The 16,119-nt window shown below is 41.9% G+C and overlaps 1 protein-coding gene across 1 annotated transcript; it reads right to left on the bottom strand.

Moving 5' to 3' along the window:
- Positions 1 to 5,306: 5,306 nt before the first annotated feature.
- Positions 5,307 to 14,972, bottom strand: LOC134297616 (uncharacterized). The gene is made up of 2 exons (XM_062975593.1): positions 14,556 to 14,972; positions 5,307 to 11,661 (listed from the first exon to the last, which is right to left on the bottom strand). The coding sequence occupies exon 2, from the start codon at positions 8,409 to 8,411 to the stop codon at positions 7,392 to 7,394; it is 1,020 nt and encodes a 339-aa protein (XP_062831663.1). The 5' UTR covers positions 8,412 to 11,661; positions 14,556 to 14,972; the 3' UTR covers positions 5,307 to 7,391.
- Between the last annotated feature and the right edge of the window lie 1,147 nt (positions 14,973 to 16,119).

The following is a 16,119-nucleotide window of genomic DNA, read 5'->3' as shown; positions in this document are numbered from 1 at the left end:
TAAATCTCAAGATGACTCCGAGCAAACTGTTTAAAAGATCTGGTCCCTTTAGCAAAACATTATTAAGAGAAATGCCTTGGCATGCGGCACTGGCATCGAATACAATTCGGACCTTGTTAGGCTTTTGGGGATGCGTGACTTTATGGAAAGGCAGGAACCAGTTTTCTTCATTGACCTCACTTTGATCAGAGACCTCGGCGTAGTTACTTTGGAACATGTCTTCCATAAAGCCAACGATTTGCTCCTTTACCTTGGGGTCTTTCTGCATCTTCTTCTTCAGTGACCAGAGTCTATTTTCTGCCACATGCCTGTTGTTTGGCAAAGTGGGTTTTTCTGCTTTAAAAGGCAGAGGGGCTATCCAATTTCCCTCGGGACTCCGGGAAACTTGAGAGTTCATGATCTCTAAAAACCTCTGTTCATCTTTGGAAAGCGCTGTAGTTTCATCCCTTTCGGAGACTTCAAAGATGGAAGAATACTCTGGTGTTATCCCCTGACAATAGACCGAGATATGACTCAAACAGCTATGCATTAGTGTGGGGCGACTGCCTTGAAGCACGTGCGCTTGACGAGTGCCCACCGACGATGGAGGGTGCATCCTATTTATGCACACTGGGCCTGTAACTGTCCAGCCTAGTGGTAGCAGCTGAGCAATGGGCGCCCCTGGAGGTCCCTTAACTTGGTCGTTCACATAGAACAAGTTCGGACAGTCCGCACCAAGCAGAAGGGCAATGTCCACATCTGGACGGAAAGCAGGTAAGGCGTTCTTCAGCTTTCGCAAGTGAGGATGGGCTTCCACGACTTCTCTGGTGACAATCTGCCTTTTGTTCCGGGGAATAGAGGAACACTCAATGAGGTCTGGTAACTCGAACAGTCTCTTCTGGTCACAAGAGGAGACAACAAAGCCGGATGCTATGCGACCCTGCAACTTCTTCTTCCCTACACAGGTGGACATGGTGTAGTCGACCGTCTGGGTTTTTATGTCAAACAGTTGGAAAAACTCTGGAGTCGCCAGGGAGGCGTCGCTTTGTGAATCCAAAGCCACGTAAAGTCTCTTTTTAAGCCAAGGTCTTCTGGCTGGATATACATCTGCTAGGCAGATGGGATGGCAGACTCTGAACTGGTGCACGTCAGAGCATAGTTCAGTACAGGCGACCGATGGAGCATCCTCCTGCATCCGTGACGCGGTCTGCATGTTGGTGGCTTCAGTAGATGACCCTTCTTTGGAAGACGTGTCCCCTTTGGCGCGGGAGACAGCGTCAGAGTTGTGCATCGCGGTGCAATGCTTAAGGCTGTTACACCTTGCGCATTTGACGTCCTCTTTGCAGTTGGATGCAAAGTGAGGAGTTGCTCCACAGCACCTAAAACATATGCCCAGCTTCTGTACAATCTGTTGTCTTTCTTTATAAGGCTTCTTGCCAAATTCCCGGCAGTTGGCCAAACTGTGAGGCTTTTGGTGAATGGGGCAGAGCACCTCCTTCACCTCTGACTTGGATTCGTTGGCCCTGTGCTGAGTTTCAACAGCCTTAACACTAACCGGTCTTTTGGCCTCTCTGGATGGTTTTTTCTCCACTTTAGGTGCCTTCTCTGGCTGGGTCCCTTGGTATAAGGTGGGGAGGCCCGTCTGCGGATCATTCCTTTCTCTGGCCGCCCTGGTGATGAACTGGACCAAATGAGAAAATGGAGGGTATGCCTGGGAGTGGGCCTCCTTGTAGTTGAAGACCTCCTGTCCCCAGCGTTCTTGCAAAGTGAAGGGCAGCTTGGTCAAGATCTGCCTCTGGGACAGGTGCTGATCGAGGCACTTCAAACCGGGCAGTTCTGGATTCTCCTTGGCCGACTCTAATTCCGTAAGGAGATCGCTGAGGTCCCACAAGAGTTTGAAGTCTTTGAGTTTCAAAGCTGGGAACCTTTGGAGCTTGTCCATAAGAGATGCTTCAATCTCTGTGCTGGCCCCATACCTCTGCTGCAACCTGGCCCAGGCCTTTTCCAGGGCTTTGTCGGGATCGGCTACGTGGGCTGCGTAGATCTTCTTAACTTGTGAGGATGAGGCTGGGCCCAACCATGCAGCCAGAAGAGTCAGCTCTTCCTCAGGCAATAACTTTAAGTCTCTGATTGCTCTCTGGAAGGTGGCCTTCCAGAGAAGAAATTCCTCAGGCTTGTCCGAAAACTTTTCGACACCCTTGTCCTTAAGATCTCTTCTGGGGCTTCTGATGATGGAGACAAGCTGGGACTCTGGCGTCGAAGGGAACAATTGAGGAGTTTGCTGTTGTGGAGTGGACTCCCACCGTGCACCTTGCGTCAACCTTTGGCCTCTTGGAGGGATGACATCGACCACTGACGAATCGGTGGCTCCCTGTGCAGCTGTCTGTAAGGGCCAACTAGCACTTGGCCTTGAGGCCCTGATTGACTGACCTAGGGATTTAGCAGGAGGCACAGGTAGCTCGGGCAAGGGTGAGCTCCCCGCTATGACGCTCTGCTCTGCAGGAAACTCAAAAGTGACTTTGGGGCCCTGCTCTGGGTAAGGAGAGAAGTCTTCCTGTTCCTCATCCGAAAACTGGCTGTTTAAGCTATTAAGATGCACAAGCACCTTGGAAGAAGGGTCCTGCTTCGGCAACTGACTTACATTTTCTTCTGTGAGTGGCTCAATTAGGGCCTTGGCCAAAGTCTCAGCCCTTACCTTTTTGGCAGTAGCATCCATCCTTATTCTAAGCATTTCTATTTCACCTTGCCTTTGGGCCTGTTCCATTTGCATTTCGCTTTGTCTACGGGCCTGTTCTATTTGCATTTCGCTTTGTCTACGGGCCTGTTCTATTTGCAGTCGTTACTCTTCTTCTTTAAAGGGAAGGGTGAGATCAGCTGCCTTAGCATCAGCCTCCGCCCCCGCTACCTTGCTCTTTAGCTCTAGACGTGCAGCCTCCTTAATGTGCAAGGCAGCTAGGGAAGAGATGGCACTCCCAGCAGCAGAAGACTTGCTAGAGTGGCTATGTTTAGATGATGCACACTCCCTTAGCTTAGATACCTGGCTAGAGCGGTTGGACTTAAGACTAAGTGCCACAGCAGGTGATTTTAAAAGATTGGTCTCATGGCTGCATAAGGAAGACTGATTTCCTTTTGGCTCAGACCTTAGATTAACAGATGGAGAACTAAATTCCAAGGCATCTAGAATTGCCCTCACCTTATTTTCTTTCTCATTAGTGTCAGCTAAGACACTCACTATTTCTAACTCTGAATCCTTGGCGTTAATGCGCTCGAGGACCTGGACTATCTTAGACACCAAACCCCTCCAAATACCGAAGGTCTCTTCAAGGTCTGTCTGTAATATGGATGGCACCCTTGTAATACCCAAGCTCTCAATTCTGTCCATTAATGTTACAATTCGCTCCCATGCCGAACCTAACCTCACATGGAGGAGCTCCTTTTCATCTATTAGATGGGCTAGCATCTTGGCTGAAGGGTGCTTTATCCTTTGGGGCCTTTCATTCCTACTTTCAGCCTCAGAAGGAGGTATACCATCTGCATCATCTTGAAATTGCATAGACATTATGTATTCTTAATAGCAAGTAAATTTACAACAAAGGCAAATGCAATATACCTGCAAGTAAATTTACAATAAAAGCAAATTCAATATATAATACAATTCACAGCACTTAACCATAGCAATATATATCACTAAGTAACTATACTTTACAAAGATTGTGACCTTTGGCGCCAAACTTTGGTAGGCAAGCTGCAAAATGCCAACTGACAGCAACTTGCCACTTGATACCTCCCTTGCCCGAGTGACGTAAACTGCCAAAATGGCGACTTCGCCAAATTTTCAAGCACCTTGTGCTCCGCGGCTCGAGGCCTGCCGCCGAAGGAGCACCGAGGCTGGCTTTGGAAAGGAGGAGAGAAGAGACGCCTCCTCCCCGCTGTGAAGGGAGGTCACCACCGCAGGACGATGAGACAGGTCACCACCGCAGGTCAATGAGGCAGGTCACCACCGCAGGATGATGAGACAGGTCACCGCCGCAGGTCAATGAGGCAGGTCACCACCGCAGGATGATGAGGCAGGTCACCACCGCTGGACCATGAGGCAGGTCACCACCGCCGGGCGACTGTCCCGGCCGAGATCCTAGCCACTGTGAAGACTCAGCCAGAACTTTCTTTTGGAGTTGCCAGGCTTATCTGGGTCCCGGCCTGGTGCTTCTGGACTCACCACCTCTGTGTGAGCCCAAAGACTGCTGCTGGAGCTCCGCGGCTCGATACCTGCCACCGAAGGAGCTCGGGGTAGATTGCTGGGTTTTGCACAGCCGTGCAATTGCAGAAACAGCCGCAGCTGAAGAGCAGGATACTGCAGAGGCTGAAGGAATGGCAGCAAGCTTCACTGCAACAGACCAACAAAATCAAAGTCTCTATGGCCGTGCAGGCTAGCTCAAGCGGAAAACCGCTGATCGTCCTCAAAACTGTGCCGTCCGCCAGACAATAAAAAAAAAAAACTATAAAGCTGAAACGTGCCGTCCTTTATCCGGGCGAACTGCAAATCCCTATAAGCTGTCCTAAAATATTGAACGACTGAGTCTGGAGATCTTCAAAAAAGGATGTTTATTCATACAAGGTGGTAAACCTGGCACAGATCTTAAAGTTGCAGAAAATGAAACAAATTTCCATAGGTTTTAGTTGCAGAATTATCCCTGGTTCCAGAAGGCAAAGGTGATTATAAAACCACTATACCCTAATCACGCTGTCTATATTAGAAGGAGAAACTCTTTCCTTCCCTATCTTTACAGCAAAGATTAGTTCTAGAAGCGATGGAATAACCCTGCTCCTCTAACTAGATTTCCTATTCCAGATCAGTATAATTCAATACTTATCTAATTTGGATAGGCTTAGATTGGCCTGGTTTTGAGGATGATTTGTCCCAGTTAGCCTTGCACAGCTCCAGCACGTTGGAAGACTATAGCCAGAATGAAACTCTAAAATGGAGACTAGACCCTGGTAAAAAGGGCGGTCCTAAGATGTTGTACTCTTTGACCAATCATTGCAAAGAAAACTGCAGCCAACTCTTGCAGACTTCAAGCCACCTTTCCTGGGCTTTTGCAGCCAGAGGCTGAAACAAAATGCAAAGGAGGGAAAACAAACAAACGACCAATAAGTAAGGCAAACCATCGTCCTGGGGGACGGAACACCACTATACTGTAATATTATTAGTAATATTATATGTAATATAGAATATATAATTAATATTATTATATGGTATTATTATTAGTGTTATATTGTATTACAATATTATTATCAATATTATATGTATATACAATGTATTACATTATAAAACTGAGGGCGGGGGCCAGGTAAATGACCTTGGAGGGCCGCATCCGGCCCCCGGGCCTTAGTTTGGGGACCCCTGCTTTAGGTAGCCTGGAGTGTTGACCAATGACTTGAGAATTGAGTCCATATCCAAACATGGATGCTTTAGCAAATCTCCTTGGATTGCTTTGTCTGTGTATTTTGGGTAGAAGAAAGTAGATATTTTGGGTGCATCTATTCGAATTTGTTTCTATAAATCAGTGGAGAATTCTTTGAGTAATTTGTTTTGTTCCTCCTGATATTCATCAGTAGAATCTTTGGATAGGAATCTGTAAAATGTGGTGGTGGATAGTTGTCTCCCAGCTTCCTGTATGTAGATTGGCTTGTTCATGATTCACACAGCTTCCTCTTTGTCAGCCTGTCATATAATAATGCTAGGATTGTTTATGAGACTGTAAGTGAGATCTAATTCTATAAGGCTTAGGTTGTGTGGTAAATTCTGTCTTTTACTGATTATTTCAGTTTGGGCACAATGACAAAAGTATTTTGTGTAGAGCTGCAATTCCATGTTCTAGCATTCTGGAAAGGAATATGCAGACATCTTCTTTTCATCTTCCTTGGAAACATATTCTTATGTGTTAATACAGTGACTATTGTCATGTCATGTAGTCCAAGGTGATGTTTGGAAGCTATTGTTCTAGCTCAGGTCAGACTCCCTGAAATATACCTTGAATTGTAAAAGGTGGAAGAAACCATCCATATCTCTACATAACTGAATTGTGTGTAGGTTTTGAGGGGCCTTGTGAGAGAACAGACTTATTTGGTTAGCTTGGTATTCGGATGAAAAGATTAAAAATACTACTATTCAAATTAGTGTTTTTTTTCTGTCATGGGTTTGTAGTAAAATAGATTTCTTTCTTTTTCTTTAGAGAAGGAAATTGCCTCTCAAGGCTGTATTTTAATTTTCTCTAGAAATTTTGTCTAGCGTTCTTTTATGCTGGTGATTCTGTATGTGTAGTATCTGTATCTGTATCTGTATTCCCTTTTGATCTTCTCTTGTTTGCTGGATAGGATGCTGGTGAGATTGTTGAGTAGTTTCCTGGGAAGGATGTGGCATAACTTGTCATTGTAATTTGTGTGATATGTTGTCCATAGTGGATGTTTTCACCTTTGGCCCCTCAGGAATGATGTCTTGTTGCATTTTAATGATTCATTTTAGTTTTTTGTTGACTTTAATCATTGTGTATTTAAATTTCTCATTTTCCAAGTCTTGAACTGTAAGATGCCCAGAGAATAATTGTTGATGGGCAGCCATATAAATTTAATAAATCAAATCAGTGAAAGCACTGGGGTGTGAAACATGCACAGAGGTTCTGCTGTACAGAGAAATGACATGCTATATGGGGACTTATGTGTAATTTGATGTATGACGCGGCTATAACATCTGAATTATGCTCAATTCTAGTGAACTTATGAAGGGCTGCCATAATAGTGGACTGCTTAGGACTTTATCAGATGGAGCGAGGGGAAAGTTGGGGAAAGCAGAGGGAACCATCTTAACTCATTCCCTCCCATCTTTCCCTGTCTTGAGGGATGGCCAGCCATTCCATGTCTTTACCCATCTTTCCCCTGTCTTTCTCCCATTTTCTCCTTGTTTTTTTTAAACCTTTTATTTATAGTTATAGTGATACAATAAAAAGAAGAGAGCCGCATGTGAAAACATAAAAAAAGAACAACCACAACAACAAAACTCACTGCCCCGCAACCCTCTCTCCACTATATATAGCCTTCCAGTTCCCCTGTTCTGCAGTTGCTTCTTACTTTCCCCCTTCTTTCCCGAACAATACTCTTAGAACCCGAGAGTGACTACTCTTAAGCAATATCTTTCTCTATATTTCCAAGTCTCTTTTTTCCTTGATGTATTTACTTAATTTGTCCCAATCTGTTTTTGTGTCCGTTTTTTTGAGATTATCTGCGTTAATATATCCATATTTCGTATACCCATCAATTTCAGCGTCCATTGTTCTAGTGAGGGTATCTCCATTGTTTTCCAAAGTTTTGCGATCGTGATTCTTGCGGCGCTTATCATGAATATAAACAGTTTTTCATTATTTGCATCCATGAAAAAATCTGTTAACCCTAGTAGAAAGTATTCCGGTTTTAGTGCAAGTTTTATTTGTAGTATAGTCTCCATTTCTTTCTGTATTATTCTCCAGAACCTTTTTATCATCTTGCACCCCCACCAGATATGAAAAAAAATCTCCCTTCTCTTTTTTACATTTCCAACATTCTTCCCCATTCTTGCCCTTGTTAATTTTTGCCAATTTTACCAGTGTAATATACCACCTGAAGTAAATTTTATACCAACTTTCTTTTAACGATGTTGAATATGTATATTTTAATCTCTTTTGCCAGCATCTTTCCCATTCCTCAAACCTTATTGTATGTCCGAACTCTCTTGCCCATGTGGTCATGTTTTCTTTAACATATACCTCTTCTGTTTCCCATATCAGCAACTGTTGATATAACATTTTGATTACTTTCCTTTCGAGATTTAAAATCTTATCCCATACTGTTTCGTTCCTTTTGAATCCTATTTGGCTATCTGTTTTAAAACCTTCCCTGATCTGCCAGTAGTTTAGCCAGATTATAGATGATTCTATTTGTTTGACCTCCTCGTATGATTTTAACCTTATTCCCTGATTATCTATTTTTACCATTTGTTTGTATGTTAACCATCTTTCCCTAGGGATCTCTCTCATATGTTCTGACTCTAAGGGAGAGAGCCATAATGGTGTTTTCCTGTAAAATCTGTTTTTGTCTTTCTCCCATGTTGCTAATAATGCTTTTCTCAAGTAGTGATTGTTAAAATTTCTTTCTTTGTGGCCTTTCCTTTTCCACAAGTATGCATGCCATCCTTTGTATAAGTCCTGACCTTCTAATGTCAGTATCCTAGCCTTCCGTAAATTAGCCCACTCTTTTACCCCATTTTCTCCTTGTTTAGAGTCTGGTAACACCTGACTCCTGAAGATGGGCTTTGGGCTCCATTTCCATGAGCTTAGGAAACAGAGCCCTATGAATTCCCACCAGAAGTGGAACTCCCATGGGGATGCATTTCCTAAGAGCATGGAAACAGAGCCTGAAGCTCATGAGATAAAGTCCGTACACATTGCAGCACAACCCATATATAGTGGTTTTCTGTTGCCCTTTGCAGGAATGGAAGATTCTAATCGGAGTTCTTTTGTTGTTGGCTAGTTTGATTTGGCTAGTTTGAGGAGCTATCCTGTTTGCTCTAGATGTGTTGTATGAGAATACCTCAGTGATTTGCTGTCTCTAGCAGATATTTTTATGGGATCACCTCTTCACTGTTTAAGATGCATGATGTCACTGAGTCAAATGGAAACACTAGAAGACAGACTGTGGAAAGATTTGCTGGCAACCTGTTATATGAATGATGATGACAAAAGCCAGACTTATTTTTGGAATTTATTTTTATGCTTGTTGCTCAGATCAGAGTTCTGTTCTGACTACACAATGACAACTTTTTCTCCCACTTCACCCTGTAAGCAGTATGCCCTTCCCAATACAGCCATCTCTATATTGTTGAGGAGTAAGGAGATGAGTTAACCTATTTTCTTGTAGCTGGATATGCAGTAGGTTATCATCTGCAGAAGACCTAAAAGGTCCAATGTATGTTGGCTATTGTAGCACACACAGCGAAAAGAAACAAGCTGGATTATTTCCTATTTACTGTATATACTCGAGTATAAGCCTAGTTTTTCAGCCCTTTTTTTAAGACTGAAAAAGCCCCCCTTGGCTTATACTCGGGTGAGAGTCCTGGTTGGCTTATATTTGGGTCATCTTATACTCGAGAATATATGGTACATTTCTTATTTTTCTCTATTATTATTGGTATTATTACATGTATTATTTTTCTCTATTATTGTTGCTACTATTACATTTATTTTACTCTATTTTAATTTTTATTATTAATACATTTATTATTTCACTCTGATCTTATTATTATTATTATTATTACATGTATTATTTTCCTGTATTTATTATTATTATTATTACATGTATTATTTTACTCTATTATTATTACGGTTTGGGACCCACCTACCTTTGAGATCGCATTTCCCCCTATGAACCTGCACGACCTCTTCGTTCGTCGGGGGAGGCCCTCCTCTTGCACCTTCACAATCATGGCTGGTGGGGACGAGAGAGAGGGCTTTCTCCATTGTGCCCCCCCCCCCCGGCTCTGGAACTCGCTCCCTGGGGAGATTAGGCAGGCCCCTACCCTCCTCTCCTTTCGGACGAGCCTGAAGACTTGGCTCTTCCGAGAGGCTTTTGGTGACTGATCTCTGTATGATCGACCTGTTGTCCATTACAGTGAATGCCTTCCCCAGTATTTTAATGGCACTTTATAGCCATCATAGCTGAGTAACCATCCTCCCCTGATGACATGATATATTTGCACTTTTAGCACTTTGGCCTAGATTCTTTGAACCCAATCCATGATTTTAACATTTTATCTTGTATGGGGTTTCTTTTTATGACTTGCTTTTATTGTCTGATTGATTGGCTTTATTGTTTTGTTATTATTGTTCTGTTCGGGCTTGGCCCCATGTAAGCCGCCTCGAGTCCCTTCGGGGAGATGGGGCGGGGTATAAGAATAAAATAATAATAATAATAATAATAATAATAATAATAATAATTATTATTATTATTATTATTATTATTATTATTATTATGAAAAGGATGCACAAGCACATTTACATTGAAGAAGATGAGAATAATGATTTGATCAGAGTTGGACAGTCTTATCTTAAATTTGAGCTTTATGTAAATATTCAAAAACATTTAACCCACTGATGCCTCAATTAATGTAATTTTATTGGTATCTATTTTTATTTCTGAAATTTACCACCCTCGGCTTATACTGGAGTCAATGTTTTCCCAGTTTTTTTGTGGTAAAATTAGGTGCCTCGGCTTATATTCGGGTTGGCTTATACTCGAGTACATTCGGTATCTCCTATTCTCTGACCACATTATGGTAGGGTGGCTGCACTACTCACAGGATGTGTACATATGTGTGTGTTTTGTTGCATCAGTAGATTTAGGGCCTATTACAAAGGCCAGGCAAGTGTCCCACTTCACTTGGCTTCTCTGAGAAAGGCGATGGGCAGTGAAGCAAATCCATCACCTTCCATGCAGCACCCTCTCAGAGATGGTTTCCCCATCACATAGGGAAAGCGTTGTCTTCCCTATTTATTTACAGCATTTATATTCCGCCCTTCTCACCCCAAAGGGGACTCAGGGCGGATCACATTACACATATAGGCAAACATTCAATGTCTTTTAACATAGAACAAACAAACATAGGTTCCGAGCGGCCTCGAACTCATGACCTCCTGGTCAGAGTGATTCATTGCAATTAATTGGATTCATTGCAGTTAATTCCCTATGAGGCCTCATGCTAGCTTCATTGGAGCCAGCACAACATGGGAAGCCTCCCATGTTGTGAGGAAAGTGTCCAGCGATGCTTTCACCCCGGTTGAGGGTGGGGCTTCCACTGGAAGTTTTGCGCTGTTGTGTGATGTCTGGTGTGGGGCTCCATTCATTAGACAGGATGAAAAAACTCCAGGACACTAAATTCCCTCCATCTGATGAGGTCCATTGCTTTAGAGGCATATTTACATCCTACATGTCCATCTTCCAATGCAGGATCTCAGCCATTTTGGAAGTATAACTTCTCCTGATTGCATAGTTACTAGTGAATTGTAATCCCAAAAGTGCTAGAATTGTAGGCACATGTTTGCACGCACACACAGTAACTTTTGTGACCTTCAGTTTTCACATCTTAGCAATGCAGTCTCAAAAGATTTGGTTCCATATTTAACCCTCTTCTTCATTATGTTCTCTTGCTAGGAACAGGAACTAAAACCCTTTTCTGCATTATCTCATTCATGATTCTGAATGTTGAACTTAAACTTAGGGTAAATGTTGGCAAAGGCAACATATATAACTGATAAAAATGTACTTACAAGATAGCACTGAGACAACAAACATTAAATCCATATCTCCTGTTTGAAGTAATATACCAGTACAGTCTGGGAACACTGTTATCACTCCATCACCTGTTGGGTGAACTAGACCTTGGCGGTTGGTTGAGGGGCAACATACTTAAGGATGAAAGACTGCATAGAGGTTTTTCTTTCTTTTTTTTACATCTTGCATTTGTGGAAGCACAGATTTCTTTTTAACTGCATGGTTCAAACCACTGAGTCTTTTTTTCTGTACAAAGATCTAAAGTAGGTCCTGGCAGTTTCAGCTAGTTTTCAGAGGATAGTTATAAACAGATGGAGTTCAGAGAAACTGTAAGGAAAAAAAAGATTAGCTTTAGAAGTAACAGAAAAATAAAGATAGTCATTGGTTGAGTCTCTTCTACAAATGGCTGTGTTGGTTCTGAATAAAGTTGGGAAGCTGCAGAAATGTGGCTATTATAGGCAAGCACTGCCAGCAGGTGGTCAAACAGACCCTGCAGGTGGTTGGCAGTGCTGTCAAATAAAAATAAAATAAAGGAATGGAATAAAGGAAAAAATATGACTAGTTTTTAACATGGTGATGAACAGGATGGACAAATGAACACCGATATATGGTGCTTGTCTATTTTTTAATCAATGAGACTTATATTTACTCTAGGTTTAACTAAGCCCTTACTTCTTTTTTTTCTCTTTTCTCTTTTAAAGTGAAAATAGAGATTTTCACCCACCATGGTGCTAACATTCTGTGATAGTGGGATTGCATGCTCATGTAGGCAAGAGGCTATTCTGCCAGTAGCAGTGCTTCTGGTAGGGTCTCCGATCTCAGGTTTTTGCTGGGTAGCTAGACTGGATATGCCAAACAGCTACTGGGCAGAATAGTAGTGGACAGAAACATTCGTGGAGGTTCTCTGAAACAATGGCAGTAGAACCATAGCTAACACTTGTTGGTATTGCATAGAAATGTGTATGATAAACCTCCTTCTTCTTGTGTTTTTTTTAAACCTTGAAAACCCTATGATGAGACATCCAAAAATGAAACAAGCGATGGTGCCCGAACATGAGATTCCCAGGTCTGATGGTGATCAGTTTGCTACTGTGGTACAGCAGAGGACTACAAGTTAGTGTAGTCCTCTGTGACTTAACTGGGCTCAAGGTAAAAGGACATTTAGCTATGAATGTGTTCAAAGGTGAAAGGAAAGTCCAAAACCAAACAACATATATTATAAGAATATAGAATTTAAAAAATATGAATAAAGGGAATCTAGACAAAGTAAAACAAAAAATGGAACATAGAAATATTACAATATTTGAGGTGAATGAGTTAAAATGGACAGGAACGGGACATTTTGAACAAGAAATGAAAATTTAAGAAAAAATAGGGTGGCATTAATAGTGATAAGAGATGTAGTAAAAACAGTAATGTAAAGTCTGATTGAATAATATCCATTCTGATTGGCCTAAGGTCAAGAAATGAAGCAGGACACAAGTTAATTGAATTTTGTGAGACCATCTGTTTGTCCATTCCAATATATTCTTCAGAAAACCAACGGGGCAATTGAGCATCATCTAATGGACAATATAGAAATGCCACCATCTCCCCAAAGTGGACTCGGGGCGACTCACAAAAGCACACAATAGTGCCATGACAAAACAGCATACATTTACATAAACCACATACATTTGCATAAAACAACATACATTTACATAAAACAGCATACTAGTATAAATCCTACTACTAAAAATCCAACAGGCGCAGCAAAGATGCAGATAAAAACAAGCTGTGCACCATCTCAGCCCATAAAGTGCTAACACAAATCAGCCACTAGGCCCTCAAGTTTCATGGTTAAGGTACTAATCATGGCTTGTACAAAAAGCCATGTTTTCAATTGTGTCCGGAAAGCTTGGAGGGTGAGAGCTAATCTGCAAGACATGAGTAAGGCTATTGATGATAGGGTAACATGAAGTCAACCTGCTGGTAGTAAACAGCAAGAGGTATTCAGAAGCTGAATTCTGCATCACAACATTCTAGGCCTATTCTTTGTTTGCACAGAATTATAGAATATGCACAATTCCCACACTATATAATAATAGCTCTGTCATTCCACTTTAACTACCATGGTTCTGTCCTATGGAAATCTGGGATTTAGATCACAAACATCAAGATGCTAGAGAATACAGCTTTGGTATTTGAAGTGGAATAACATTGTTATAATTATGTAATATGAAAAGGCCCTTTAGAAACTTGCCTATGGTGACCTAAGAGTAAATGAATGTTTTTGTGTCACATCATCAATGTATTTCTAGAATTTTAGAAGAAATAGCTGTTGTTTGTTGATTTCAGACTTCCATTTGATGTTGGACGGTTCAGTGGCCCGAAAAAACTTTTTGAAATGTCTCCAAAGTTTGCTGAGCTCCTTGAAGCTCCTTTGCAGCTTCAAAATGTCTGCATCTATAGGCTTTTGTTGAGAGCCCACAAATAAAATCTGATGTAGGAAAGAAGGTTTGGTTTTTTTGTTTTTCAAATCGAAAAGAAGGATAAAGAAAACAGCCTTGTGTTTAATATTTTTGTATATAAAAGAGCTGAATGTTTATTCAGGAAGAGATTTGAAGTCTTTTGTTGCTTCCTTTTTAAAAACGGAGATAAAGGCAATTCACATTGCTGTTCAGGAGTACAGCTGTTTTACAAGCAAGCTCTCCCAGGAACCCAGATCGGCTCTCCTATGCTTTGGCATTATTCTGTATAATTAAGGATATTCCACCCTCCCTTCCAAAAATATTTTTTTTCCAGAAGCTGATATTTCAAAGGCTTCCAGTTCTGTGTGTCATTATCAAATAATCTTTTTTTGTACTTGGCTGTTTATTATTGGATTGCAACAACGATAAAGCTCTTGGGGTTTTTGTCTCCTTTGGTATGCTAATTAGCCACTTTCCCTTTGATCTTCCTTTCACTGAAAACAGTGAAAAGCTATCTCGGCAGGGAATCTTACTGATGTACATTCATCCCCTCATCTCCATAATCTGAGGATCAGAGGGAGACAACATTTTTACTGCCGAATGAGGCTGCTTTCTTTATCGTGATGCTGTCTTCTAAATAATCCCTCTCACCATTTATATATGGAAGACTGGAAAGGGTGGTAGAAAAAGCAGTGAGGAAAGGTGTCAAGGGAGGGGGAGACCGAATCTCTTTTTTTTTTCCTGTAAAAGGGGAAAAAATCAATGTAATACCTTTCCCGAGGTTTAAATTCATAAACATGCCATAAGCTGTTTGTTCTTTTCAGCAGAACTGCTCCGGCTTCTGCTGTTCATCTCTTTTATCCTTTCTTGTGTTGCTTCTTCATTTTTTTTTCACTGGCAATGCTAAGAGTGAAAGCTGAGCCAGATTTGTAGGAAATGAAAGTGATAATAAAGAATGTGTTTTTGTATTGGTGAATATACAATGAGCTGGTTGGGAGGAGGGAACTATTAACATTTTTCTTAAAAAAAAATGCTGTGAGCAACTAAGGGCCCAAGGGATAAAATAGGAAGGAGATCAAACCAAATATACCAGCTTGTCAGTCAACCAGTCAGTCTATCCACCAAGTTTTTATACAAAGAAAAAACTGGACAGACATAGTGAAAGGGAGAGCAGAAACGGACAAGACAGAAGAGATTTGGAATCAATGCTAAATAATGTAGGTAAGGTAAAGGGAAAGGTTTCCCCTGACGTTAAGTCCAATCGTATCTGACTCTGGGGGTTGGTGCTCATCTCCATTTCTAAGCCCAAGAGCCGGCGTTGTTCGTAGACACCTCCAAGGTCATGTGGCCGGCATGACTGCATGGAATGCTGTTTTAACATACTGAGCCACCGGAGGCTCCATGTTAAATAATGTAGCAGAGACAAACAGTAGTTGTAGACTGTCCATTAATACATTTAGGTTAGAAAGTGGGAGAATTTTCAAATGATCAGGTATAACATCAGAATCAGAAGACAATATTTGATTTACTACTCCTACCAGTGGAATGGCTTTCACAAACTAAGGGTGGATCAGAATTTAATGCGGGCCCAATTTGGTTTAAAAACCGTGATTGGGCTTGCATTAGAGGCCGTACACAAGCCCAACATCTGCGCTTTCCTGTGTGTGTGTGTGTCCAGATGTTCTCCTGGTAACTTCTGGAAGAACATTGACACACCCAAATCACCACCTCAAAGACTTTTAAAAAATGAAATTACTTACCCAGCTACTCTTAAACTGCTGCTGGAGCCCTCCTGGCGTATAGAAATGATGTGCCAGGAGAAGGGGGGGAAGGAGTGATTTTCCTCCTTCCCCCTTCTCCTGGCACATCATTTCTATGCACCAGAAGAGCACCGGCAGCAGTTTAATTGTAGCCAGGTAAGTAATTTTATTTTTAAAGCCTCTTTGGGTTTTTTTGGGGGAGGGTGTTAGAGCCCTCTTGTTTTTTTTTTTTTTTTCGTGTCAGAAGCAACCCGAGTTGCTTCTGGAGTGAGAGAATTGGCAGTCTGCAAGGACGTTGCCCAGGGGACGCCTGGATGTTTTTGATGTTTTACCATCCTTGTGGGAGGCTTCTCTCATGTCCCCGCATGGAGCTGGAGCTGATAGAGGGAGCTCATCCGCGCTCTCCCCAGGTGGGATTCGAACCTGGCAGCCTTCAGGTCAGCAACCCCACCTTCAATTCACGAGGCTTTTATCCCCTAGGCCACTGGAGGCTCCTGCCCTCTTAGGTATTCTGGCCTGATTCAGGCTAAAAAAACGTGAAAGGGCTGTGTGGACTGCTTCTTCAGAAGTCCCAG

This window comes from Anolis carolinensis, chromosome 3, assembly GCF_035594765.1.
Source record: "Anolis carolinensis isolate JA03-04 chromosome 3, rAnoCar3.1.pri, whole genome shotgun sequence".
NCBI classification, from domain to species: Eukaryota; Metazoa; Chordata; class Lepidosauria; order Squamata; family Dactyloidae; genus Anolis; species Anolis carolinensis.
Note: the sequence above shows the minus strand (reverse complement) of the source record. Positions and strands in the feature narration are given on the sequence as shown.